The sequence below is a fragment of the Hydractinia symbiolongicarpus genome, chromosome 9 (genome assembly GCF_029227915.1).
Source record: "Hydractinia symbiolongicarpus strain clone_291-10 chromosome 9, HSymV2.1, whole genome shotgun sequence".
Taxonomy (NCBI): Eukaryota; Metazoa; Cnidaria; class Hydrozoa; order Anthoathecata; family Hydractiniidae; genus Hydractinia; species Hydractinia symbiolongicarpus.
In genome coordinates this window covers 9,768,712-9,793,981 of record NC_079883.1, presented here as the reverse complement: position 1 = coordinate 9,793,981, position 25,270 = coordinate 9,768,712, and the positions used below count along the sequence as shown (strand labels likewise).

The window sequence follows — 25,270 nt, the reverse complement described above, 5'->3', positions numbered from 1 at the left end:
TCGTAGGAAAATGTCATAGGAAACACTTTCAACAACCGCCACGTTCCTTAATTGTTATAACAAGAAATATATCACAGCAAATGAAAATGAAAAGCCTACGACACCGGGAGTTCCCAGGCGGTCCCCCATCCAAGTACTATCCCGGCCCGACGATGCTTAACTTCCGTGATCAGACGAGAACGGGTGTGTTCATCGTGGTATGGCCGTAGACATTAGTAGGTGCAAATACGTGCAATTTATTTTGACGTTGTGATCAAATTTTTTTATTTAATTTCTTTGAGTTACTTAGGACAAGGCGTATGCATGGATTATCTATTAGACTTTAAGGTTATAGTTTTGTGAAAAAAACAATGTTTTTTTAAAGATGTGTGGCTATAAAAATAGCCGTTGTTTTCTGAGTGTAGCGGTTTACTTCTTCTGTCCTTTGTCGTTCTTCTTTGGGAGTAAGACAGCTTGAATGTTTGGCAAAACACCACCAGCTGCAATGGTTACACCGCTCAAAAGTTTGTTTAATTCTTCATCATTACGAACAGCCAATTGTAAATGTCTTGGAATAATCCTAGCTTTTTTGTTGTCTCTTGCTGCGTTACCAGCCAACTCCAATATCTCAGCAGATAAATATTCCAAGACGGCTGCTAAGTAAACTGGTGCTCCAGATCCAATTCGGTTAGCATAGTGCCCTCTACGAAGGAATCTATGCACTCTACCGACTGGAAATTGAAGTCCAGCTCTTGAGGATCTTGTCTTGGCTTTAGCCTTAGCTTTTCCACCTTTTCCACGTCCAGACATAACTGCGATTTGATTTGTAAGTTAATACAAAAACGTACGAATATTTAACGTAAGTGTTAACGAAATAAACTTTACTCGTTTTTTCATCATAAAAATAGGATCGAAATCATGTTTTTTTAACCAATCATAATTAAGTATTAAACAAAAGATTTTTTTTTTAACCAATTAAATTGCGTATCGGCGTTTTCGGATCGAATTCGATCCGATTTTTTTACTTATAAACAAAAAGTTTTGACTTGCAGTTTAATGCTTATTTACAAGTTAAGTAGCAAAAATTTTTAACCATGTCTGACGCAGCAGCTAAAGGAGGAAAACAGGCACCTAAAGTAGCCAAGAAAGGTGAAAAAAGAGCCGGCAAAAAAGGAGGAAAGATTGGTGGAACTGGTGAAAAGAAACGCAAGAGAAAGAGAAAGGAAAGTTATGCTATTTACATCTACAATGTTTTGAAACAAGTTCACCCAGATGTCGGAGTTTCAAGCAAAGCTATGAGCATCATGAACTCATTTGTCAACGACATCTTTGAGCGCATTGCTTCCGAAGCTTCGCGTTTGGCTCTTCAAAACAAAAAGTCGACCATCTCTTCTCGTGAAATTCAAACCGCAGTACGTCTTCTCTTGCCTGGAGAACTTGCAAAACACGCAGTCAGTGAAGGAACAAAAGCCGTCACAAAATACACAAGCAGCAAGTAAACCAACGTCTACCAAACACAAACGGTCTTTTTTAAGACCACACATCTTTAAAAAAACATTTACTTGGCGTCACTACAAGTTAACCGAAGTTAATAAAACTTCTAAATAATGTGCTTAAGAACACTAGCCTACATTTAAAATACTTCCCCATGTGTGTGTGGATTAGCTTCACTTTTCATACGTATTATTAGCTGTACTTGCAGAAAAGACAAGTACATTGATCCATGTTATTGCTTACATTTAACTTAACCCAGCTTTTCACGGAAACACTCCCAGGCAAATTAACCCTACAAAGTATTTCTAAATTTTTTTTGTGTCATATATGACATAGTATCGTATAGCAATAAATGTAACTGTGACAAGACTTTACACATTGTGTAATTTGGAAGCGTGCACAAAGTAATGTTTTAAAAGATTTGTGGCTATAAAAATAGCCGTTTTTGTTGAGCAATGACAACGCTTAACCTCCGAATCCGTAAAGAGTTCTTCCTTGACGTTTTAAGGCATAAACAACATCCATAGCGGTAACGGTCTTGCGTTTAGCGTGCTCTGTGTAGGTTACAGCATCACGAATAACATTCTCTAAGAAAACCTTCAGTACACCTCTGGTTTCCTCATAGATAAGGCCAGAGATACGTTTGACACCACCTCGTCGAGCAAGACGCCGAATAGCAGGTTTTGTGATTCCCTGAATGTTATCACGAAGAATTTTTCGGTGACGTTTAGCACCTCCTTTTCCCAATCCTTTACCTCCTTTTCCGCGTCCAGACATATTGATATAGTTGCGTACAGAACGAGTACAAAAACAACGTTTGAGTTAACAGAATTCAGACAGCTTTAAAAAGAGGCCATAAAATTACCTACTGCTCGTGGAAACACCCTAATTAACCAATAGAGTTGCGTCATTACAAAATGTTCCGAACATTTTGTACATTTTTTTAAGTAAAACTGTAGTTTTTTTAAAAATTCGTGGTCTTAATGTTTCAGTAAGGCAATAAATTTGGCATCGTTGGAATTCGCCAAACCTTCTGCTACTTACTAAAAAAAAAAAAAGTCAAAAGCTTTTGTGTATCAGAAGATACAGCCGTTTTCCCGTAGCCAAAAAACACAGATTTTATAAAAATGTTAAAGTAATGAGCGTAATGTCATTATGCAGCCAATCAGAAATTACTTTCTTAGCACCAATCAAATGGTTTGTTTTGAACCTTAGCTGTCAATCAATATGAGAAATAAAACTTTGGCGCGATAGTGCATTTTAGACCGTCTTGTGTATCCGTACTACATCGACTTCTTAAAATATGGCTCGTACAAAGCAAACTGCACGTAAATCTACTGGAGGAAAGGCTCCACGAAAACAACTCGCCACTAAAGCTGCGAGGAAAAGCGCACCAGCTACTGGAGGAGTGAAAAAACCACATCGTTACAGACCTGGTACAGTTGCTCTCAGAGAAATCAGAAGATACCAGAAGTCAACCGAGCTCTTGATCCGCAAGTTGCCTTTCCAGCGTCTTGTGCGAGAAATTGCTCAGGACTTCAAAACAGATCTGCGATTCCAGAGCACAGCCGTTATGGCTCTGCAAGAGGCTTCTGAAGCGTACCTTGTTGGCTTGTTCGAGGATACTAACTTGTGTGCCATTCACGCAAAACGAGTTACAATCATGCCTAAAGACATCCAGTTGGCAAGAAGAATTCGTGGGGAACGTGCCTAAGCATCTTACCAAACAAAAAACGGCTATTTTTATAGCCACACATCCATAAAAAATATTACGGCTAGCTTTTTATATCAAACTTTGTCCTGCTTTCTGTTTAAATTTTATGCTACATAAAAATTTTATGCTACATAAAGTTTGACAATGTTAAAAATATGAAGGGCAAGAAAAGTAAAAGCAAGAAAATAAGAAATTTAAAAACGAAAATACTTAAACTTAGGGAATCTAATCTTAAATTTACTCTTTTTTAACTGTTTAAGTGACTTAAACAAGTTTAACTTTGTACCAAGATAATGTTTTTTTGTAAATGTGTGGCTATAAAAATAGCCGTTTGTTAATGTAATAGCCAGATACACACAAATTATTTTTTTGCGGTCTTCTTTGCTGCCTTTTTGGGAGTCTTTTTGACCTTCTTTGCTGCAGGTTTTTTAGCAACAGGCTTCTTTGTGGGTTTCTTAGCTGCTGGTTTCTTAGCCGAGGCTTTCTTTGTGGCAGGCTTCTTTGCTGCTTTCTTTGGCGTGCTCTTCTTTGCTGGCTTCTTTTTTGGTGTACTTTTCTTTGCAGTAGGCTTCTTTGCCGTTGGCTTTTTTGCTGCGGCCTTTTTCTTAGGTTTTTCTTTTTTTACCTGACCTAGCTTGAATGATCCAGAAGCACCAGTGCCTTTAGTTTGAATCAAATCGCCTGATGTTACTCCTCGTTTAAGAGCCATTTTCAGATGATGATCTGAGTTTTCAGCAACTTTGTAATTTGCATGAATATATTTTGTAATAGCTTGGCGAGATGAACCACCGCGTTCCTTTAGGGTAGCGATAGCAGCCTTGATCATGTCCACATATTTAGGGTGATCAGCTGTCTTCTTTGCAGCAGGTTTCTTCTTGGGTGCGATTTTCTTTGGAGAAGCTGCTTCACTCATTTTTAATGTTTTCTTACAACAATCCAACGATAAACGATGCTTGTTATCACAGTAGAAGTATACTAAACATTACCGTGTAAATGAGATATAATTTAAGACGGTGCGAAGTATGCGGACGTAAAAGTACCACTCCCGGGAATTGATTTGGCGCGAAAACAGAAATGTGTGTTTCTGTACATCGTATAATGTCCGTTTTGGGTGCCGCGACTATGCGAAAGCATGTTAATTTTTATTTGTAGTACGACGCAATAGTCTGCAAGAGAAGCTGCTGGAGTTTGAGGTCTTCAGCATTACATCTAGTCTGTTAATTTGGGCTTCTTCCGCGCTCGTGTTAGGATTTTCATAAAGCGTTCTTTGGTTTGCGTTGCGTATGTCGGCCTACATCATCGACACGGCCTGTTTCCGGCTATTAGGAGCAATTCATATATTGGGCACTGCGTTTCGACTTTTTTATTAGACCACAGTAAAAAAATTCACTCACAGAAGTCCCTTTCTTTCATGGCTACAAACACGAAGAATTCTGTCGTAAGTAAAACGAATGCGCAAGCCAAAATGACGATGGGGCGAAGTCATAAGCATGGCCCTGTGGCCCAATGGATAAGGCATCTGACTACGAATCAGGGGATTCCAGGTTCGACTCCTGGCAGGGTCGCACTGTCGCATTTCGGCTGCATGGTCTACTGTGTAACGCGCGCGCACGTTCTGGCGTAATGCGTTGATAAACGGAATGTACGCAGACATATTGGAAAGTAATATCACGCACTTAGTATCGTCGCCTTTGTTAGCATTCATGTAAGTTACCATCCACTCGCTACAGTCGCTCTCCATCCTACGGCTAAATCAACAGCCGTGATTTTTACTATGTCGCCGTCCATCCGTACGCGGTGACAGTTGTAAGCTTTACAGTAACGTGACATGCTCCACAAGCAGTTACGGTGTGTGGACGATGCCTATCATGGCAACGCTTGTTCTTTATCGCTTCTCGGCCTAATGGCTAAGATCAAGTGTAGTATCTGTTCTTATCAGTTTAATATCTGGTAGGCCATTCTCTGAATGGTCAGTATATTAATCTGATTTTTGGCCTTGGGTCATGGAGGTGGATTCATTCACGCCGTGACCACGGGTTGCCTTGGTGTTGCACTATTACCGATGGCGGCCCACATAAGCAATAAAAGAATAATAGCAGTCCTCTTTCCGACGGCACTCTGCATAGTCTACGGCGGGAACAAAACGCGTACACTGGGGGAGAATACAGCCTATGCCCCGCGACACGGCAGTTTATAACACACTCAAGCCACAAGCATTAACAAACTTTGAAGGGTACCCTCATGCTACGGTGCAGTTCCAACTCATACTTACCTGACGGGGAAGTAAAGACTGATCAATGAGGGTTTTCTTCCAGAGTGAGGCTCTTGCATTGCACTACGCTTGGGCTGACCTCTGCGATTACTGCAAACGTCAGTAACTCGACCGTACAATTTCTGGTAGTGGGGGCCTGCGTCCGCGCTCGCCCCCTCCTTAAGTCAAAATGAATGAGCTTAGAAAAGTTGCGCGGCCAAATGTCGGTGGTGACTTAAACGCTAAGGTAAAACCTCGCTTGGCTGTTACGAAACGTGATTGCGATATAAGTCCTCGGAAGGCGGCGGAATTTTATTTTATTTGCCATTCCGTCAGGGTTATTGGATGATCGGCAATAGATCGAGTTTGTATGCATTTGAAAGCTCTTTTTTCTCGTACTATCACCTGAAAATGTCGTAGGAAAATGTCATAGGAAACACTTTCAACAACCGCCACGTTCCTTAATTGTTATAACAAGAAATATATCACAGCAAATGAAAATGAAAAGCCTACGACACCGGGAGTTCCCAGGCGGTCCCCCATCCAAGTACTATCCCGGCCCGACGATGCTTAACTTCCGTGATCAGACGAGAACGGGTGTGTTCATCGTGGTATGGCCGTAGACATTAGTAGGTGCAAATACGTGCAATTTATTTTGACGTTGTGATCAAATTTTTTTATTTAATTTCTTTGAGTTACTTAGGACAAGGCGTATGCATGGATTATCTATTAGACTTTAAGGTTATAGTTTTGTGAAAAAAACAATGTTTTTTTAAAGATGTGTGGCTATAAAAATAGCCGTTGTTTTCTGAGTGTAGCGGTTTACTTCTTCTGTCCTTTGTCGTTCTTCTTTGGGAGTAAGACAGCTTGAATGTTTGGCAAAACACCACCAGCTGCAATGGTTACACCGCTCAAAAGTTTGTTTAATTCTTCATCATTACGAACAGCCAATTGTAAATGTCTTGGAATAATCCTAGCTTTTTTGTTGTCTCTTGCTGCGTTACCAGCCAACTCCAATATCTCAGCAGATAAATATTCCAAGACGGCTGCTAAGTAAACTGGTGCTCCAGATCCAATTCGGTTAGCATAGTGCCCTCTACGAAGGAATCTATGCACTCTACCGACTGGAAATTGAAGTCCAGCTCTTGAGGATCTTGTCTTGGCTTTAGCCTTAGCTTTTCCACCTTTTCCACGTCCAGACATAACTGCGATTTGATTTGTAAGTTAATACAAAAACGTACGAATATTTAACGTAAGTGTTAACGAAATAAACTTTACTCGTTTTTTCATCATAAAAATAGGATCGAAATCATGTTTTTTTAACCAATCATAATTAAGTATTAAACAAAAGATTTTTTTTTTAACCAATTAAATTGCGTATCGGCGTTTTCGGATCGAATTCGATCCGATTTTTTTACTTATAAACAAAAAGTTTTGACTTGCAGTTTAATGCTTATTTACAAGTTAAGTAGCAAAAATTTTTAACCATGTCTGACGCAGCAGCTAAAGGAGGAAAACAGGCACCTAAAGTAGCCAAGAAAGGTGAAAAAAGAGCCGGCAAAAAAGGAGGAAAGATTGGTGGAACTGGTGAAAAGAAACGCAAGAGAAAGAGAAAGGAAAGTTATGCTATTTACATCTACAATGTTTTGAAACAAGTTCACCCAGATGTCGGAGTTTCAAGCAAAGCTATGAGCATCATGAACTCATTTGTCAACGACATCTTTGAGCGCATTGCTTCCGAAGCTTCGCGTTTGGCTCTTCAAAACAAAAAGTCGACCATCTCTTCTCGTGAAATTCAAACCGCAGTACGTCTTCTCTTGCCTGGAGAACTTGCAAAACACGCAGTCAGTGAAGGAACAAAAGCCGTCACAAAATACACAAGCAGCAAGTAAACCAACGTCTACCAAACACAAACGGTCTTTTTTAAGACCACACATCTTTAAAAAAACATTTACTTGGCGTCACTACAAGTTAACCGAAGTTAATAAAACTTCTAAATAATGTGCTTAAGAACACTAGCCTACATTTAAAATACTTCCCCATGTGTGTGTGGATTAGCTTCACTTTTCATACGTATTATTAGCTGTACTTGCAGAAAAGACAAGTACATTGATCCATGTTATTGCTTACATTTAACTTAACCCAGCTTTTCACGGAAACACTCCCAGGCAAATTAACCCTACAAAGTATTTCTAAATTTTTTTTGTGTCATATATGACATAGTATCGTATAGCAATAAATGTAACTGTGACAAGACTTTACACATTGTGTAATTTGGAAGCGTGCACAAAGTAATGTTTTAAAAGATTTGTGGCTATAAAAATAGCCGTTTTTGTTGAGCAATGACAACGCTTAACCTCCGAATCCGTAAAGAGTTCTTCCTTGACGTTTTAAGGCATAAACAACATCCATAGCGGTAACGGTCTTGCGTTTAGCGTGCTCTGTGTAGGTTACAGCATCACGAATAACATTCTCTAAGAAAACCTTCAGTACACCTCTGGTTTCCTCATAGATAAGGCCAGAGATACGTTTGACACCACCTCGTCGAGCAAGACGCCGAATAGCAGGTTTTGTGATTCCCTGAATGTTATCACGAAGAATTTTTCGGTGACGTTTAGCACCTCCTTTTCCCAATCCTTTACCTCCTTTTCCGCGTCCAGACATATTGATATAGTTGCGTACAGAACGAGTACAAAAACAACGTTTGAGTTAACAGAATTCAGACAGCTTTAAAAAGAGGCCATAAAATTACCTACTGCTCGTGGAAACACCCTAATTAACCAATAGAGTTGCGTCATTACAAAATGTTCCGAACATTTTGTACATTTTTTTAAGTAAAACTGTAGTTTTTTTAAAAATTCGTGGTCTTAATGTTTCAGTAAGGCAATAAATTTGGCATCGTTGGAATTCGCCAAACCTTCTGCTACTTACTAAAAAAAAAAAAAGTCAAAAGCTTTTGTGTATCAGAAGATACAGCCGTTTTCCCGTAGCCAAAAAACACAGATTTTATAAAAATGTTAAAGTAATGAGCGTAATGTCATTATGCAGCCAATCAGAAATTACTTTCTTAGCACCAATCAAATGGTTTGTTTTGAACCTTAGCTGTCAATCAATATGAGAAATAAAACTTTGGCGCGATAGTGCATTTTAGACCGTCTTGTGTATCCGTACTACATCGACTTCTTAAAATATGGCTCGTACAAAGCAAACTGCACGTAAATCTACTGGAGGAAAGGCTCCACGAAAACAACTCGCCACTAAAGCTGCGAGGAAAAGCGCACCAGCTACTGGAGGAGTGAAAAAACCACATCGTTACAGACCTGGTACAGTTGCTCTCAGAGAAATCAGAAGATACCAGAAGTCAACCGAGCTCTTGATCCGCAAGTTGCCTTTCCAGCGTCTTGTGCGAGAAATTGCTCAGGACTTCAAAACAGATCTGCGATTCCAGAGCACAGCCGTTATGGCTCTGCAAGAGGCTTCTGAAGCGTACCTTGTTGGCTTGTTCGAGGATACTAACTTGTGTGCCATTCACGCAAAACGAGTTACAATCATGCCTAAAGACATCCAGTTGGCAAGAAGAATTCGTGGGGAACGTGCCTAAGCATCTTACCAAACAAAAAACGGCTATTTTTATAGCCACACATCCATAAAAAATATTACGGCTAGCTTTTTATATCAAACTTTGTCCTGCTTTCTGTTTAAATTTTATGCTACATAAAAATTTTATGCTACATAAAGTTTGACAATGTTAAAAATATGAAGGGCAAGAAAAGTAAAAGCAAGAAAATAAGAAATTTAAAAACGAAAATACTTAAACTTAGGGAATCTAATCTTAAATTTACTCTTTTTTAACTGTTTAAGTGACTTAAACAAGTTTAACTTTGTACCAAGATAATGTTTTTTTGTAAATGTGTGGCTATAAAAATAGCCGTTTGTTAATGTAATAGCCAGATACACACAAATTATTTTTTTGCGGTCTTCTTTGCTGCCTTTTTGGGAGTCTTTTTGACCTTCTTTGCTGCAGGTTTTTTAGCAACAGGCTTCTTTGTGGGTTTCTTAGCTGCTGGTTTCTTAGCCGAGGCTTTCTTTGTGGCAGGCTTCTTTGCTGCTTTCTTTGGCGTGCTCTTCTTTGCTGGCTTCTTTTTTGGTGTACTTTTCTTTGCAGTAGGCTTCTTTGCCGTTGGCTTTTTTGCTGCGGCCTTTTTCTTAGGTTTTTCTTTTTTTACCTGACCTAGCTTGAATGATCCAGAAGCACCAGTGCCTTTAGTTTGAATCAAATCGCCTGATGTTACTCCTCGTTTAAGAGCCATTTTCAGATGATGATCTGAGTTTTCAGCAACTTTGTAATTTGCATGAATATATTTTGTAATAGCTTGGCGAGATGAACCACCGCGTTCCTTTAGGGTAGCGATAGCAGCCTTGATCATGTCCACATATTTAGGGTGATCAGCTGTCTTCTTTGCAGCAGGTTTCTTCTTGGGTGCGATTTTCTTTGGAGAAGCTGCTTCACTCATTTTTAATGTTTTCTTACAACAATCCAACGATAAACGATGCTTGTTATCACAGTAGAAGTATACTAAACATTACCGTGTAAATGAGATATAATTTAAGACGGTGCGAAGTATGCGGACGTAAAAGTACCACTCCCGGGAATTGATTTGGCGCGAAAACAGAAATGTGTGTTTCTGTACATCGTATAATGTCCGTTTTGGGTGCCGCGACTATGCGAAAGCATGTTAATTTTTATTTGTAGTACGACGCAATAGTCTGCAAGAGAAGCTGCTGGAGTTTGAGGTCTTCAGCATTACATCTAGTCTGTTAATTTGGGCTTCTTCCGCGCTCGTGTTAGGATTTTCATAAAGCGTTCTTTGGTTTGCGTTGCGTATGTCGGCCTACATCATCGACACGGCCTGTTTCCGGCTATTAGGAGCAATTCATATATTGGGCACTGCGTTTCGACTTTTTTATTAGACCACAGTAAAAAAATTCACTCACAGAAGTCCCTTTCTTTCATGGCTACAAACACGAAGAATTCTGTCGTAAGTAAAACGAATGCGCAAGCCAAAATGACGATGGGGCGAAGTCATAAGCATGGCCCTGTGGCCCAATGGATAAGGCATCTGACTACGAATCAGGGGATTCCAGGTTCGACTCCTGGCAGGGTCGCACTGTCGCATTTCGGCTGCATGGTCTACTGTGTAACGCGCGCGCACGTTCTGGCGTAATGCGTTGATAAACGGAATGTACGCAGACATATTGGAAAGTAATATCACGCACTTAGTATCGTCGCCTTTGTTAGCATTCATGTAAGTTACCATCCACTCGCTACAGTCGCTCTCCATCCTACGGCTAAATCAACAGCCGTGATTTTTACTATGTCGCCGTCCATCCGTACGCGGTGACAGTTGTAAGCTTTACAGTAACGTGACATGCTCCACAAGCAGTTACGGTGTGTGGACGATGCCTATCATGGCAACGCTTGTTCTTTATCGCTTCTCGGCCTAATGGCTAAGATCAAGTGTAGTATCTGTTCTTATCAGTTTAATATCTGGTAGGCCATTCTCTGAATGGTCAGTATATTAATCTGATTTTTGGCCTTGGGTCATGGAGGTGGATTCATTCACGCCGTGACCACGGGTTGCCTTGGTGTTGCACTATTACCGATGGCGGCCCACATAAGCAATAAAAGAATAATAGCAGTCCTCTTTCCGACGGCACTCTGCATAGTCTACGGCGGGAACAAAACGCGTACACTGGGGGAGAATACAGCCTATGCCCCGCGACACGGCAGTTTATAACACACTCAAGCCACAAGCATTAACAAACTTTGAAGGGTACCCTCATGCTACGGTGCAGTTCCAACTCATACTTACCTGACGGGGAAGTAAAGACTGATCAATGAGGGTTTTCTTCCAGAGTGAGGCTCTTGCATTGCACTACGCTTGGGCTGACCTCTGCGATTACTGCAAACGTCAGTAACTCGACCGTACAATTTCTGGTAGTGGGGGCCTGCGTCCGCGCTCGCCCCCTCCTTAAGTCAAAATGAATGAGCTTAGAAAAGTTGCGCGGCCAAATGTCGGTGGTGACTTAAACGCTAAGGTAAAACCTCGCTTGGCTGTTACGAAACGTGATTGCGATATAAGTCCTCGGAAGGCGGCGGAATTTTATTTTATTTGCCATTCCGTCAGGGTTATTGGATGATCGGCAATAGATCGAGTTTGTATGCATTTGAAAGCTCTTTTTTCTCGTACTATCACCTGAAAATGTCGTAGGAAAATGTCATAGGAAACACTTTCAACAACCGCCACGTTCCTTAATTGTTATAACAAGAAATATATCACAGCAAATGAAAATGAAAAGCCTACGACACCGGGAGTTCCCAGGCGGTCCCCCATCCAAGTACTATCCCGGCCCGACGATGCTTAACTTCCGTGATCAGACGAGAACGGGTGTGTTCATCGTGGTATGGCCGTAGACATTAGTAGGTGCAAATACGTGCAATTTATTTTGACGTTGTGATCAAATTTTTTTATTTAATTTCTTTGAGTTACTTAGGACAAGGCGTATGCATGGATTATCTATTAGACTTTAAGGTTATAGTTTTGTGAAAAAAACAATGTTTTTTTAAAGATGTGTGGCTATAAAAATAGCCGTTGTTTTCTGAGTGTAGCGGTTTACTTCTTCTGTCCTTTGTCGTTCTTCTTTGGGAGTAAGACAGCTTGAATGTTTGGCAAAACACCACCAGCTGCAATGGTTACACCGCTCAAAAGTTTGTTTAATTCTTCATCATTACGAACAGCCAATTGTAAATGTCTTGGAATAATCCTAGCTTTTTTGTTGTCTCTTGCTGCGTTACCAGCCAACTCCAATATCTCAGCAGATAAATATTCCAAGACGGCTGCTAAGTAAACTGGTGCTCCAGATCCAATTCGGTTAGCATAGTGCCCTCTACGAAGGAATCTATGCACTCTACCGACTGGAAATTGAAGTCCAGCTCTTGAGGATCTTGTCTTGGCTTTAGCCTTAGCTTTTCCACCTTTTCCACGTCCAGACATAACTGCGATTTGATTTGTAAGTTAATACAAAAACGTACGAATATTTAACGTAAGTGTTAACGAAATAAACTTTACTCGTTTTTTCATCATAAAAATAGGATCGAAATCATGTTTTTTTAACCAATCATAATTAAGTATTAAACAAAAGATTTTTTTTTTAACCAATTAAATTGCGTATCGGCGTTTTCGGATCGAATTCGATCCGATTTTTTTACTTATAAACAAAAAGTTTTGACTTGCAGTTTAATGCTTATTTACAAGTTAAGTAGCAAAATTTTTTAACCATGTCTGACGCAGCAGCTAAAGGAGGAAAACAGGCACCTAAAGTAGCCAAGAAAGGTGTAAAAAGAGCCGGCAAAAAAGGAGGAAAGATTGGTGGAACTGGTGAAAAGAAACGCAAGAGAAAGAGAAAGGAAAGTTATGCTATTTACATCTACAATGTTTTGAAACAAGTTCACCCAGATGTCGGAGTTTCAAGCAAAGCTATGAGCATCATGAACTCATTTGTCAACGACATCTTTGAGCGCATTGCTTCCGAAGCTTCGCGTTTGGCTCTTCAAAACAAAAAGTCGACCATCTCTTCTCGTGAAATTCAAACCGCAGTACGTCTTCTCTTGCCTGGAGAACTTGCAAAACACGCAGTCAGTGAAGGAACAAAAGCCGTCACAAAATACACAAGCAGCAAGTAAACCAACGTCTACCAAACACAAACGGTCTTTTTTAAGACCACACATCTTTAAAAAAACATTTACTTGGCGTCACTACAAGTTAACCGAAGTTAATAAAACTTCTAAATAATGTGCTTAAGAACACTAGCCTACATTTAAAATACTTCCCCATGTGTGTGTGGATTAGCTTCACTTTTCATACGTATTATTAGCTGTACTTGCAGAAAAGACAAGTACATTGATCCATGTTATTGCTTACATTTAACTTAACCCAGCTTTTCACGGAAACACTCCCAGGCAAATTAACCCTACAAAGTATTTCTAAATTTTTTTTGTGTCATATATGACATAGTATCGTATAGCAATAAATGTAACTGTGACAAGACTTTACACATTGTGTAATTTGGAAGCGTGCACAAAGTAATGTTTTAAAAGATTTGTGGCTATAAAAATAGCCGTTTTTGTTGAGCAATGACAACGCTTAACCTCCGAATCCGTAAAGAGTTCTTCCTTGACGTTTTAAGGCATAAACAACATCCATAGCGGTAACGGTCTTGCGTTTAGCGTGCTCTGTGTAGGTTACAGCATCACGAATAACATTCTCTAAGAAAACCTTCAGTACACCTCTGGTTTCCTCATAGATAAGGCCAGAGATACGTTTGACACCACCTCGTCGAGCAAGACGCCGAATAGCAGGTTTTGTGATTCCCTGAATGTTATCACGAAGAATTTTTCGGTGACGTTTAGCACCTCCTTTTCCCAATCCTTTACCTCCTTTTCCGCGTCCAGACATATTGATATAGTTGCGTACAGAACGAGTACAAAAACAACGTTTGAGTTAACAGAATTCAGACAGCTTTAAAAAGAGGCCATAAAATTACCTACTGCTCGTGGAAACACCCTAATTAACCAATAGAGTTGCGTCATTACAAAATGTTCCGAACATTTTGTACATTTTTTTAAGTAAAACTGTAGTTTTTTTAAAAATTCGTGGTCTTAATGTTTCAGTAAGGCAATAAATTTGGCATCGTTGGAATTCGCCAAACCTTCTGCTACTTACTAAAAAAAAAAAAAGTCAAAAGCTTTTGTGTATCAGAAGATACAGCCGTTTTCCCGTAGCCAAAAAACACAGATTTTATAAAAATGTTAAAGTAATGAGCGTAATGTCATTATGCAGCCAATCAGAAATTACTTTCTTAGCACCAATCAAATGGTTTGTTTTGAACCTTAGCTGTCAATCAATATGAGAAATAAAACTTTGGCGCGATAGTGCATTTTAGACCGTCTTGTGTATCCGTACTACATCGACTTCTTAAAATATGGCTCGTACAAAGCAAACTGCACGTAAATCTACTGGAGGAAAGGCTCCACGAAAACAACTCGCCACTAAAGCTGCGAGGAAAAGCGCACCAGCTACTGGAGGAGTGAAAAAACCACATCGTTACAGACCTGGTACAGTTGCTCTCAGAGAAATCAGAAGATACCAGAAGTCAACCGAGCTCTTGATCCGCAAGTTGCCTTTCCAGCGTCTTGTGCGAGAAATTGCTCAGGACTTCAAAACAGATCTGCGATTCCAGAGCACAGCCGTTATGGCTCTGCAAGAGGCTTCTGAAGCGTACCTTGTTGGCTTGTTCGAGGATACTAACTTGTGTGCCATTCACGCAAAACGAGTTACAATCATGCCTAAAGACATCCAGTTGGCAAGAAGAATTCGTGGGGAACGTGCCTAAGCATCTTACCAAACAAAAAACGGCTATTTTTATAGCCACACATCCATAAAAAATATTACGGCTAGCTTTTTATATCAAACTTTGTCCTGCTTTCTGTTTAAATTTTATGCTACATAAAAATTTTATGCTACATAAAGTTTGACAATGTTAAAAATATGAAGGGCAAGAAAAGTAAAAGCAAGAAAATAAGAAATTTAAAAACGAAAATACTTAAACTTAGGGAATCTAATCTTAAATTTACTCTTTTTTAACTGTTTAAGTGACTTAAACAAGTTTAACTTTGTACCAAGATAATGTTTTTTTGTAAATGTGTGGCTATAAAAATAGCCGTTTGTTAATGTAATAGCCAGATACACACAAATTATTTTTTTGCGGTCTTCTTTGCTGCCTTTTTGGGAGTCTTTTTGACCTTCTTTGCTGCAGGTTTTTTAGCAACAGGCTTCTTTGTGGGTTTCTTAGCTGCTGGTTTCTTAGCCGAGGCTTTCTTTGTGGCAGGCTTCTTTGCTGCTTTCTTTGGCGTGCTCTTCTTTGCTGGCTTCTTTTTTGGTGTACTTTTCTTTGCAGTAGGCTTCTTTGCCGTTGGCTTTTTTGCTGCGGCCTTTTTCTTAGGTTTTTCTTTTTTTACCTGACCTAGCTTGAATGATCCAGAAGCACCAGTGCCTTTAGTTTGAATCAAATCGCCTGATGTTACTCCTCGTTTAAGAGCCATTTTCAGATGATGATCTGAGTTTTCAGCAACTTTGTAATTTGCATGAATATATTTTGTAATAGCTTGGCGAGATGAACCACCGCGTTCCTTTAGGGTAGCGATAGCAGCCTTGATCATGTCCACATATTTAGGGTGATCAGCTGTCTTCTTTGCAGCAGGTTTCTTCTTGGGTGCGATTTTCTTTGGAGAAGCTGCTTCACTCATTTTTAATGTTTTCTTACAACAATCCAACGATAAACGATGCTTGTTATCACAGTAGAAGTATACTAAACATTACCGTGTAAATGAGATATAATTTAAGACGGTGCGAAGTATGCGGACGTAAAAGTACCACTCCCGGGAATTGATTTGGCGCGAAAACAGAAATGTGTGTTTCTGTACATCGTATAATGTCCGTTTTGGGTGCCGCGACTATGCGAAAGCATGTTAATTTTTATTTGTAGTACGACGCAATAGTCTGCAAGAGAAGCTGCTGGAGTTTGAGGTCTTCAGCATTACATCTAGTCTGTTAATTTGGGCTTCTTCCGCGCTCGTGTTAGGATTTTCATAAAGCGTTCTTTGGTTTGCGTTGCGTATGTCGGCCTACATCATCGACACGGCCTGTTTCCGGCTATTAGGAGCAATTCATATATTGGGCACTGCGTTTCGACTTTTTTATTAGACCACAGTAAAAAAATTCACTCACAGAAGTCCCTTTCTTTCATGGCTACAAACACGAAGAATTCTGTCGTAAGTAAAACGAATGCGCAAGCCAAAATGACGATGGGGCGAAGTCATAAGCATGGCCCTGTGGCCCAATGGATAAGGCATCTGACTACGAATCAGGGGATTCCAGGTTCGACTCCTGGCAGGGTCGCACTGTCGCATTTCGGCTGCATGGTCTACTGTGTAACGCGCGCGCACGTTCTGGCGTAATGCGTTGATAAACGGAATGTACGCAGACATATTGGAAAGTAATATCACGCACTTAGTATCGTCGCCTTTGTTAGCATTCATGTAAGTTACCATCCACTCGCTACAGTCGCTCTCCATCCTACGGCTAAATCAACAGCCGTGATTTTTACTATGTCGCCGTCCATCCGTACGCGGTGACAGTTGTAAGCTTTACAGTAACGTGACATGCTCCACAAGCAGTTACGGTGTGTGGACGATGCCTATCATGGCAACGCTTGTTCTTTATCGCTTCTCGGCCTAATGGCTAAGATCAAGTGTAGTATCTGTTCTTATCAGTTTAATATCTGGTAGGCCATTCTCTGAATGGTCAGTATATTAATCTGATTTTTGGCCTTGGGTCATGGAGGTGGATTCATTCACGCCGTGACCACGGGTTGCCTTGGTGTTGCACTATTACCGATGGCGGCCCACATAAGCAATAAAAGAATAATAGCAGTCCTCTTTCCGACGGCACTCTGCATAGTCTACGGCGGGAACAAAACGCGTACACTGGGGGAGAATACAGCCTATGCCCCGCGACACGGCAGTTTATAACACACTCAAGCCACAAGCATTAACAAACTTTGAAGGGTACCCTCATGCTACGGTGCAGTTCCAACTCATACTTACCTGACGGGGAAGTAAAGACTGATCAATGAGGGTTTTCTTCCAGAGTGAGGCTCTTGCATTGCACTACGCTTGGGCTGACCTCTGCGATTACTGCAAACGTCAGTAACTCGACCGTACAATTTCTGGTAGTGGGGGCCTGCGTCCGCGCTCGCCCCCTCCTTAAGTCAAAATGAATGAGCTTAGAAAAGTTGCGCGGCCAAATGTCGGTGGTGACTTAAACGCTAAGGTAAAACCTCGCTTGGCTGTTACGAAACGTGATTGCGATATAAGTCCTCGGAAGGCGGCGGAATTTTATTTTATTTGCCATTCCGTCAGGGTTATTGGATGATCGGCAATAGATCGAGTTTGTATGCATTTGAAAGCTCTTTTTTCTCGTACTATCACCTGAAAATGTCGTAGGAAAATGTCATAGGAAACACTTTCAACAACCGCCACGTTCCTTAATTGTTATAACAAGAAATATATCACAGCAAATGAAAATGAAAAGCCTACGACACCGGGAGTTCCCAGGCGGTCCCCCATCCAAGTACTATCCCGGCCCGACGATGCTTAACTTCCGTGATCAGACGAGAACGGGTGTGTTCATCGTGGTATGGCCGTAGACATTAGTAGGTGCAAATACGTGCAATTTATTTTGACGTTGTGATCAAATTTTTTTATTTAATTTCTTTGAGTTACTTAGGACAAGGCGCATGCATGGATTATCTATTAGACTTTAAGGTTATAGTTTTGTGAAAAAAACAATGTTTTTTTAAAGATGTGTGGCTATAAAAATAGCCGTTGTTTTCTGAGTGTAGCGGTTTACTTCTTCTGTCCTTTGTCGTTCTTCTTTGGGAGTAAGACAGCTTGAATGTTTGGCAAAACACCACCAGCTGCAATGGTTACACCGCTCAAAAGTTTGTTTAATTCTTCATCATTACGAACAGCCAATTGTAAATGTCTTGGAATAATCCTAGCTTTTTTGTTGTCTCTTGCTGCGTTACCAGCCAACTCCAATATCTCAGCAGATAAATATTCCAAGACGGCTGCTAAGTAAACTGGTGCTCCAGATCCAATTCGGTTAGCATAGTGCCCTCTACGAAGGAATCTATGCACTCTACCGACTGGAAATTGAAGTCCAGCTCTTGAGGATCTTGTCTTGGCTTTAGCCTTAGCTTTTCCACCTTTTCCACGTCCAGACATAACTGCGATTTGATTTGTAAGTTAATACAAAAACGTACGAATATTTAACGTAAGTGTTAACGAAATAAACTTTACTCGTTTTTTCATCATAAAAATAGGATCGAAATCATGTTTTTTTAACCAATCATAATTAAGTATTAAACAAAAGATTTTTTTTTTAACCAATTAAATTGCGTATCGGCGTTTTCGGATCGAATTCGATCCGATTTTTTTACTTATAAACAAAAAGTTTTGACTTGCAGTTTAATGCTTATTTACAAGTTAAGTAGCAAAAATTTTTAACCATGTCTGACGCAGCAGCTAAAGGAGGAAAACAGGCACCTAAAGTAGCCAAGAAAGGTGAAAAAAGAGCCGGCAAAAAAGGAGGAAAGATTGGTGGAACTGGTGAAAAGAAACGCAAGAGAAAGAGAAAGGAAAGTTATGCTATTTACATCTACAATGTTTTGAAACAAGTTCACCCAGATGTCGGAGTTTCAAGCAAAGCTATGAGCATCATGAACTCATTTGTCAACGACATCTTTGAGCGCATTGCTTCCGAAGCTTCGCGTTTGGCTCTTCAAAACAAAAAGTCGACCATCTCTTCTCGTGAAATTCAAACCGCAGTACGTCTTCTCTTGCCTGGAGAACTTGCAAAACACGCAGTCAGTGAAGGAACAAAAGCCGTCACAAAATACACAAGCAGCAAGTAAACCAACGTCTACCAAACACAAACGGTCTTTTTTAAGACCACACATCTTTAAAAAAACATTTACTTGGCGTCACTACAAGTTAACCGAAGTTAATAAAACTTCTAAATAATGTGCTTAAGAACACTAGCCTACATTTAAAATACTTCCCCATGTGTGTGTGGATTAGCTTCACTTTTCATACGTATTATTAGCTGTACTTGCAGAAAAGACAAGTACATTGATCCATGTTATTGCTTACATTTAACTTAACCCAGCTTTTCACGGAAACACTCCCAGGCAAATTAACCCTACAAAGTATTTCTAAATTTTTTTTGTGTCATATATGACATAGTATCGTATAGCAATAAATGTAACTGTGACAAGACTTTACACATTGTGTAATTTGGAAGCGTGCACAAAGTAATGTTTTAAAAGATTTGTGGCTATAAAAATAGCCGTTTTTGTTGAGCAATGACAACGCTTAACCTCCGAATCCGTAAAGAGTTCTTCCTTGACGTTTTAAGGCATAAACAACATCCATAGCGGTAACGGTCTTGCGTTTAGCGTGCTCTGTGTAGGTTACAGCATCACGAATAACATTCTCTAAGAAAACCTTCAGTACACCTCTGGTTTCCTCATAGATAAGGCCAGAGATACGTTTGACACCACCTCGTCGAGCAAGACGCCGAATAGCAGGTTTTGTGATTCCCTGAATGTTATCACGAAGAATTTTTCGGTGACGTTTAGCACCTCCTTTTCCCAATCCTTTACCTCCTTTTCCGCGTCCAGACATATTGATATAGTTGCGTACAGAACGAGTACAAAAACAACGTTTGAGTTAACAGAATTCAGACAGCTTTAAAAAGAGGCCATAAAATTACCTACTGCTCGTGGAAACACCCTAATTAACCAATAGAGTTGCGTCATTACAAAATGTTCCGAACATTTTGTACATTTTTTTAAGTAAAACTGTAGTTTTTTTAAAAATTCGTGGTCTTAATGTTTCAGTAAGGCAATAAATTTGGCATCGTTGGAATTCGCCAAACCTTCTGCTACTTACTAAAAAAAAAAAAAGTCAAAAGCTTTTGTGTATCAGAAGATACAGCCGTTTTCCCGTAGCCAAAAAACACAGATTTTATAAAAATGTTAAAGTAATGAGCGTAATGTCATTATGCAGCCAATCAGAAATTACTTTCTTAGCACCAATCAAATGGTTTGTTTTGAACCTTAGCTGTCAATCAATATGAGAAATAAAACTTTGGCGCGATAGTGCATTTTAGACCGTCTTGTGTATCCGTACTACATCGACTTCTTAAAATATGGCTCGTACAAAGCAAACTGCACGTAAATCTACTGGAGGAAAGGCTCCACGAAAACAACTCGCCACTAAAGCTGCGAGGAAAAGCGCACCAGCTACTGGAGGAGTGAAAAAACCACATCGTTACAGACCTGGTACAGTTGCTCTCAGAGAAATCAGAAGATACCAGAAGTCAACCGAGCTCTTGATCCGCAAGTTGCCTTTCCAGCGTCTTGTGCGAGAAATTGCTCAGGACTTCAAAACAGATCTGCGATTCCAGAGCACAGCCGTTATGGCTCTGCAAGAGGCTTCTGAAGCGTACCTTGTTGGCTTGTTCGAGGATACTAACTTGTGTGCCATTCACGCAAAACGAGTTACAATCATGCCTAAAGACATCCAGTTGGCAAGAAGAATTCGTGGGGAACGTGCCTAAGCATCTTACCAAACAAAAAACGGCTATTTTTATAGCCACACATCCATAAAAAATATTACGGCTAGCTTTTTATATCAAACTTTGTCCTGCTTTCTGTTTAAATTTTATGCTACATAAAAATTTTATGCTACATAAAGTTTGACAATGTTAAAAATATGAAGGGCAAGAAAAGTAAAAGCAAGAAAATAAGAAATTTAAAAACGAAAATACTTAAACTTAGGGAATCTAATCTTAAATTTACTCTTTTTTAACTGTTTAAGTGACTTAAACAAGTTTAACTTTGTACCAAGATAATGTTTTTTTGTAAATGTGTGGCTATAAAAATAGCCGTTTGTTAATGTAATAGCCAGATACACACAAATTATTTTTTTGCGGTCTTCTTTGCTGCCTTTTTGGGAGTCTTTTTGACCTTCTTTGCTGCAGGTTTTTTAGCAACAGGCTTCTTTGTGGGTTTCTTAGCTGCTGGTTTCTTAGCCGAGGCTTTCTTTGTGGCAGGCTTCTTTGCTGCTTTCTTTGGCGTGCTCTTCTTTGCTGGCTTCTTTTTTGGTGTACTTTTCTTTGCAGTAGGCTTCTTTGCCGTTGGCTTTTTTGCTGCGGCCTTTTTCTTAGGTTTTTCTTTTTTTACCTGACCTAGCTTGAATGATCCAGAAGCACCAGTGCCTTTAGTTTGAATCAAATCGCCTGATGTTACTCCTCGTTTAAGAGCCATTTTCAGATGATGATCTGAGTTTTCAGCAACTTTGTAATTTGCATGAATATATTTTGTAATAGCTTGGCGAGATGAACCACCGCGTTCCTTTAGGGTAGCGATAGCAGCCTTGATCATGTCCACATATTTAGGGTGATCAGCTGTCTTCTTTGCAGCAGGTTTCTTCTTGGGTGCGATTTTCTTTGGAGAAGCTGCTTCACTCATTTTTAATGTTTTCTTACAACAATCCAACGATAAACGATGCTTGTTATCACAGTAGAAGTATACTAAACATTACCGTGTAAATGAGATATAATTTAAGACGGTGCGAAGTATGCGGACGTAAAAGTGAAAACAGAAATGTGTGTTTCTGTACATCGTATAATGTCCGTTTTGGGTGCCGCGACTATGCGAAAGCATGTTAATTTTTATTTGTAGTACGACGCAATAGTCTGCAAGAGAAGCTGCTGGAGTTTGAGGTCTTCAGCATTACATCTAGTCTGTTAATTTGGGCTTCTTCCGCGCTCGTGTTAGGATTTTCATAAAGCGTTCTTTGGTTTGCGTTGCGTATGTCGGCCTACATCATCGACACGGCCTGTTTCCGGCTATTAGGAGCAATTCATATATTGGGCACTGCGTTTCGACTTTTTTATTAGACCACAGTAAAAAAATTCACTCACAGAAGTCCCTTTCTTTCATGGCTACAAACACGAAGAATTCTGTCGTAAGTAAAACGAATGCGCAAGCCAAAATGACGATGGGGCGAAGTCATAAGCATGGCCCTGTGGCCCAATGGATAAGGCATCTGACTACGAATCAGGGGATTCCAGGTTCGACTCCTGGCAGGGTCGCACTGTCGCATTTCGGCTGCATGGTCTACTGTGTAACGCGCGCGCACGTTCTGGCGTAATGCGTTGATAAACGGAATGTACGCAGACATATTGGAAAGTAATATCACGCACTTAGTATCGTCGCCTTTGTTAGCATTCATGTAAGTTACCATCCACTCGCTACAGTCGCTCTCCATCCTACGGCTAAATCAACAGCCGTGATTTTTACTATGTCGCCGTCCATCCGTACGCGGTGACAGTTGTAAGCTTTACAGTAACGTGACATGCTCCACAAGCAGTTACGGTGTGTGGACGATGCCTATCATGGCAACGCTTGTTCTTTATCGCTTCTCGGCCTAATGGCTAAGATCAAGTGTAGTATCTGTTCTTATCAGTTTAATATCTGGTAGGCCATTCTCTGAATGGTCAGTATATTAATCTGATTTTTGGCCTTGGGTCATGGAGGTGGATTCATTCACGCCGTGACCACGGGTTGCCTTGGTGTTGCACTATTACCGATGGCGGCCCACATAAGCAATAAAAGAATAATAGCAGTCCTCTTTCCGACGGCACTCTGCATAGTCTACGGCGGGAACAAAACGCGTACACTGGGGGAGAATACAGCCTATGCCCCGCGACACGGCAGTTTATAACACACTCAAGCCACAAGCATTAACAAACTTTGAAGGGTACCCTCATGCTACGGTGCAGTTCCAACTCATACTTACCTGACGGGGAAGTAAAGACTGATCAATGAGGGTTTTCTTCCAGAGTGAGGCTCTTGCATTGCACTACGCTTGGGCTGACCTCTGCGATTACTGCAAACGTCAGTAACTCGACCGTACAATTTCTGGTAGTGGGGGCCTGCGTCCGCGCTCGCCCCCTCCTTAAGTCAAAATGAATGAGCTTAGAAAAGTTGCGCGGCCAAATGTCGGTGGTGACTTAAACGCTAAGGTAAAACCTCGCTTGGCTGTTACGAAACGTGATTGCGATATAAGTCCTCGGAAGGCGGCGGAATTTTATTTTATTTGCCATTCCGTCAGGGTTATTGGATGATCGGCAATAGATCGAGTTTGTATGCATTTGAAAGCTCTTTTTTCTCGTACTATCACCTGAAAATGTCGTAGGAAAATGTCATAGGAAACACTTTCAACAACCGCCACGTTCCTTAATTGTTATAACAAGAAATATATCACAGCAAATGAAAATGAAAAGCCTACGACACCGGGAGTTCCCAGGCGGTCCCCCATCCAAGTACTATCCCGGCCCGACGATGCTTAACTTCCGTGATCAGACGAGAACGGGTGTGTTCATCGTGGTATGGCCGTAGACATTAGTAGGTGCAAATACGTGCAATTTATTTTGACGTTGTGATCAAATTTTTTTATTTAATTTCTTTGAGTTACTTAGGACAAGGCGTATGCATGGATTATCTATTAGACTTTAAGGTTATAGTTTTGTGAAAAAAACAATGTTTTTTTAAAGATGTGTGGCTATAAAAATAGCCGTTGTTTTCTGAGTGTAGCGGTTTACTTCTTCTGTCCTTTGTCGTTCTTCTTTGGGAGTAAGACAGCTTGAATGTTTGGCAAAACACCACCAGCTGCAATGGTTACACCGCTCAAAAGTTTGTTTAATTCTTCATCATTACGAACAGCCAATTGTAAATGTCTTGGAATAATCCTAGCTTTTTTGTTGTCTCTTGCTGCGTTACCAGCCAACTCCAATATCTCAGCAGATAAATATTCCAAGACGGCTGCTAAGTAAACTGGTGCTCCAGATCCAATTCGGTTAGCATAGTGCCCTCTACGAAGGAATCTATGCACTCTACCGACTGGAAATTGAAGTCCAGCTCTTGAGGATCTTGTCTTGGCTTTAGCCTTAGCTTTTCCACCTTTTCCACGTCCAGACATAACTGCGATTTGATTTGTAAGTTAATACAAAAACGTACGAATATTTAACGTAAGTGTTAACGAAATAAACTTTACTCGTTTTTTCATCATAAAAATAGGATCGAAATCATGTTTTTTTAACCAATCATAATTAAGTATTAAACAAAAGATTTTTTTTTTAACCAATTAAATTGCGTATCGGCGTTTTCGGATCGAATTCGATCCGATTTTTTTACTTATAAACAAAAAGTTTTGACTTGCAGTTTAATGCTTATTTACAAGTTAAGTAGCAAAAATTTTTAACCATGTCTGACGCAGCAGCTAAAGGAGGAAAACAGGCACCTAAAGTAGCCAAGAAAGGTGAAAAAAGAGCCGGCAAAAAAGGAGGAAAGATTGGTGGAACTGGTGAAAAGAAACGCAAGAGAAAGAGAAAGGAAAGTTATGCTATTTACATCTACAATGTTTTGAAACAAGTTCACCCAGATGTCGGAGTTTCAAGCAAAGCTATGAGCATCATGAACTCATTTGTCAACGACATCTTTGAGCGCATTGCTTCCGAAGCTTCGCGTTTGGCTCTTCAAAACAAAAAGTCGACCATCTCTTCTCGTGAAATTCAAACCGCAGTACGTCTTCTCTTGCCTGGAGAACTTGCAAAACACGCAGTCAGTGAAGGAACAAAAGCCGTCACAAAATACACAAGCAGCAAGTAAACCAACGTCTACCAAACACAAACGGTCTTTTTTAAGACCACACATCTTTAAAAAAACATTTACTTGGCGTCACTACAAGTTAACCGAAGTTAATAAAACTTCTAAATAATGTGCTTAAGAACACTAGCCTACATTTAAAATACTTCCCCATGTGTGTGTGGATTAGCTTCACTTTTCATACGTATTATTAGCTGTACTTGCAGAAAAGACAAGTACATTGATCCATGTTATTGCTTACATTTAACTTAACCCAGCTTTTCACGGAAACACTCCCAGGCAAATTAACCCTACAAAGTATTTCTAAATTTTTTTTGTGTCATATATGACATAGTATCGTATAGCAATAAATGTAACTGTGACAAGACTTTACACATTGTGTAATTTGGAAGCGTGCACAAAGTAATGTTTTA

At 40.1% G+C, this 25,270-nt stretch overlaps 1 protein-coding gene and 17 non-coding genes across 18 annotated transcripts; 13 read left to right on the top strand and 5 right to left on the bottom strand.

The window, feature by feature from the left end:
• Nucleotides 1–92: 92 nt before the first annotated feature.
• LOC130661701 (5S ribosomal RNA) lies at nt 93–211 on the bottom strand. Its single transcript, XR_008988879.1, has one exon. It is a non-coding gene; the product is annotated as a 5S ribosomal RNA (ribosomal RNA).
• Nucleotides 212–4,679: 4,468 nt separating this feature from the next.
• Trnar-acg (transfer RNA arginine (anticodon ACG)) lies at nt 4,680–4,752 on the top strand. Its single transcript has one exon. It is a non-coding gene; the product is annotated as a tRNA-Arg (tRNA).
• A 322-nt stretch (nt 4,753–5,074) lies between these two features.
• On the top strand, nt 5,075–5,266 carry LOC130661014 (U2 spliceosomal RNA). The gene has a single exon (XR_008988210.1). It is a non-coding gene; the product is annotated as a U2 spliceosomal RNA (small nuclear RNA).
• A 185-nt stretch (nt 5,267–5,451) lies between these two features.
• On the top strand, nt 5,452–5,616 carry LOC130659965 (U1 spliceosomal RNA). Its single transcript, XR_008987168.1, has one exon. It is a non-coding gene; the product is annotated as a U1 spliceosomal RNA (small nuclear RNA).
• A 328-nt stretch (nt 5,617–5,944) lies between these two features.
• On the bottom strand, nt 5,945–6,063 carry LOC130661700 (5S ribosomal RNA). The gene has a single exon (XR_008988878.1). It is a non-coding gene; the product is annotated as a 5S ribosomal RNA (ribosomal RNA).
• Nucleotides 6,064–10,531: 4,468 nt separating this feature from the next.
• On the top strand, nt 10,532–10,604 carry Trnar-acg (transfer RNA arginine (anticodon ACG)). The gene has a single exon. It is a non-coding gene; the product is annotated as a tRNA-Arg (tRNA).
• A 322-nt stretch (nt 10,605–10,926) lies between these two features.
• On the top strand, nt 10,927–11,118 carry LOC130661013 (U2 spliceosomal RNA). The gene has a single exon (XR_008988209.1). It is a non-coding gene; the product is annotated as a U2 spliceosomal RNA (small nuclear RNA).
• Nucleotides 11,119–11,303: 185 nt separating this feature from the next.
• On the top strand, nt 11,304–11,468 carry LOC130659964 (U1 spliceosomal RNA). Its single transcript, XR_008987167.1, has one exon. It is a non-coding gene; the product is annotated as a U1 spliceosomal RNA (small nuclear RNA).
• A 328-nt stretch (nt 11,469–11,796) lies between these two features.
• On the bottom strand, nt 11,797–11,915 carry LOC130661698 (5S ribosomal RNA). Its single transcript, XR_008988876.1, has one exon. It is a non-coding gene; the product is annotated as a 5S ribosomal RNA (ribosomal RNA).
• Nucleotides 11,916–12,777: 862 nt separating this feature from the next.
• Nucleotides 12,778–13,210, top strand: LOC130658030 (histone H2B, gonadal-like). The gene has a single exon (XM_057461053.1). The coding sequence runs from the start codon at nt 12,778–12,780 to the stop codon at nt 13,180–13,182; it is 405 nt and encodes a 134-aa protein (XP_057317036.1). The 3' UTR covers nt 13,183–13,210.
• Nucleotides 13,211–16,383: 3,173 nt separating this feature from the next.
• Trnar-acg (transfer RNA arginine (anticodon ACG)) lies at nt 16,384–16,456 on the top strand. Its single transcript has one exon. It is a non-coding gene; the product is annotated as a tRNA-Arg (tRNA).
• Nucleotides 16,457–16,778: 322 nt separating this feature from the next.
• Nucleotides 16,779–16,970, top strand: LOC130661011 (U2 spliceosomal RNA). Its single transcript, XR_008988206.1, has one exon. It is a non-coding gene; the product is annotated as a U2 spliceosomal RNA (small nuclear RNA).
• A 185-nt stretch (nt 16,971–17,155) lies between these two features.
• Nucleotides 17,156–17,320, top strand: LOC130659963 (U1 spliceosomal RNA). Its single transcript, XR_008987166.1, has one exon. It is a non-coding gene; the product is annotated as a U1 spliceosomal RNA (small nuclear RNA).
• Nucleotides 17,321–17,648: 328 nt separating this feature from the next.
• LOC130661697 (5S ribosomal RNA) lies at nt 17,649–17,767 on the bottom strand. Its single transcript, XR_008988874.1, has one exon. It is a non-coding gene; the product is annotated as a 5S ribosomal RNA (ribosomal RNA).
• A 4,442-nt stretch (nt 17,768–22,209) lies between these two features.
• On the top strand, nt 22,210–22,282 carry Trnar-acg (transfer RNA arginine (anticodon ACG)). The gene has a single exon. It is a non-coding gene; the product is annotated as a tRNA-Arg (tRNA).
• A 322-nt stretch (nt 22,283–22,604) lies between these two features.
• On the top strand, nt 22,605–22,796 carry LOC130661010 (U2 spliceosomal RNA). Its single transcript, XR_008988205.1, has one exon. It is a non-coding gene; the product is annotated as a U2 spliceosomal RNA (small nuclear RNA).
• Nucleotides 22,797–22,981: 185 nt separating this feature from the next.
• LOC130659962 (U1 spliceosomal RNA) lies at nt 22,982–23,146 on the top strand. The gene has a single exon (XR_008987165.1). It is a non-coding gene; the product is annotated as a U1 spliceosomal RNA (small nuclear RNA).
• A 328-nt stretch (nt 23,147–23,474) lies between these two features.
• LOC130661696 (5S ribosomal RNA) lies at nt 23,475–23,593 on the bottom strand. Its single transcript, XR_008988873.1, has one exon. It is a non-coding gene; the product is annotated as a 5S ribosomal RNA (ribosomal RNA).
• Nucleotides 23,594–25,270: the final 1,677 nt, after the last annotated feature.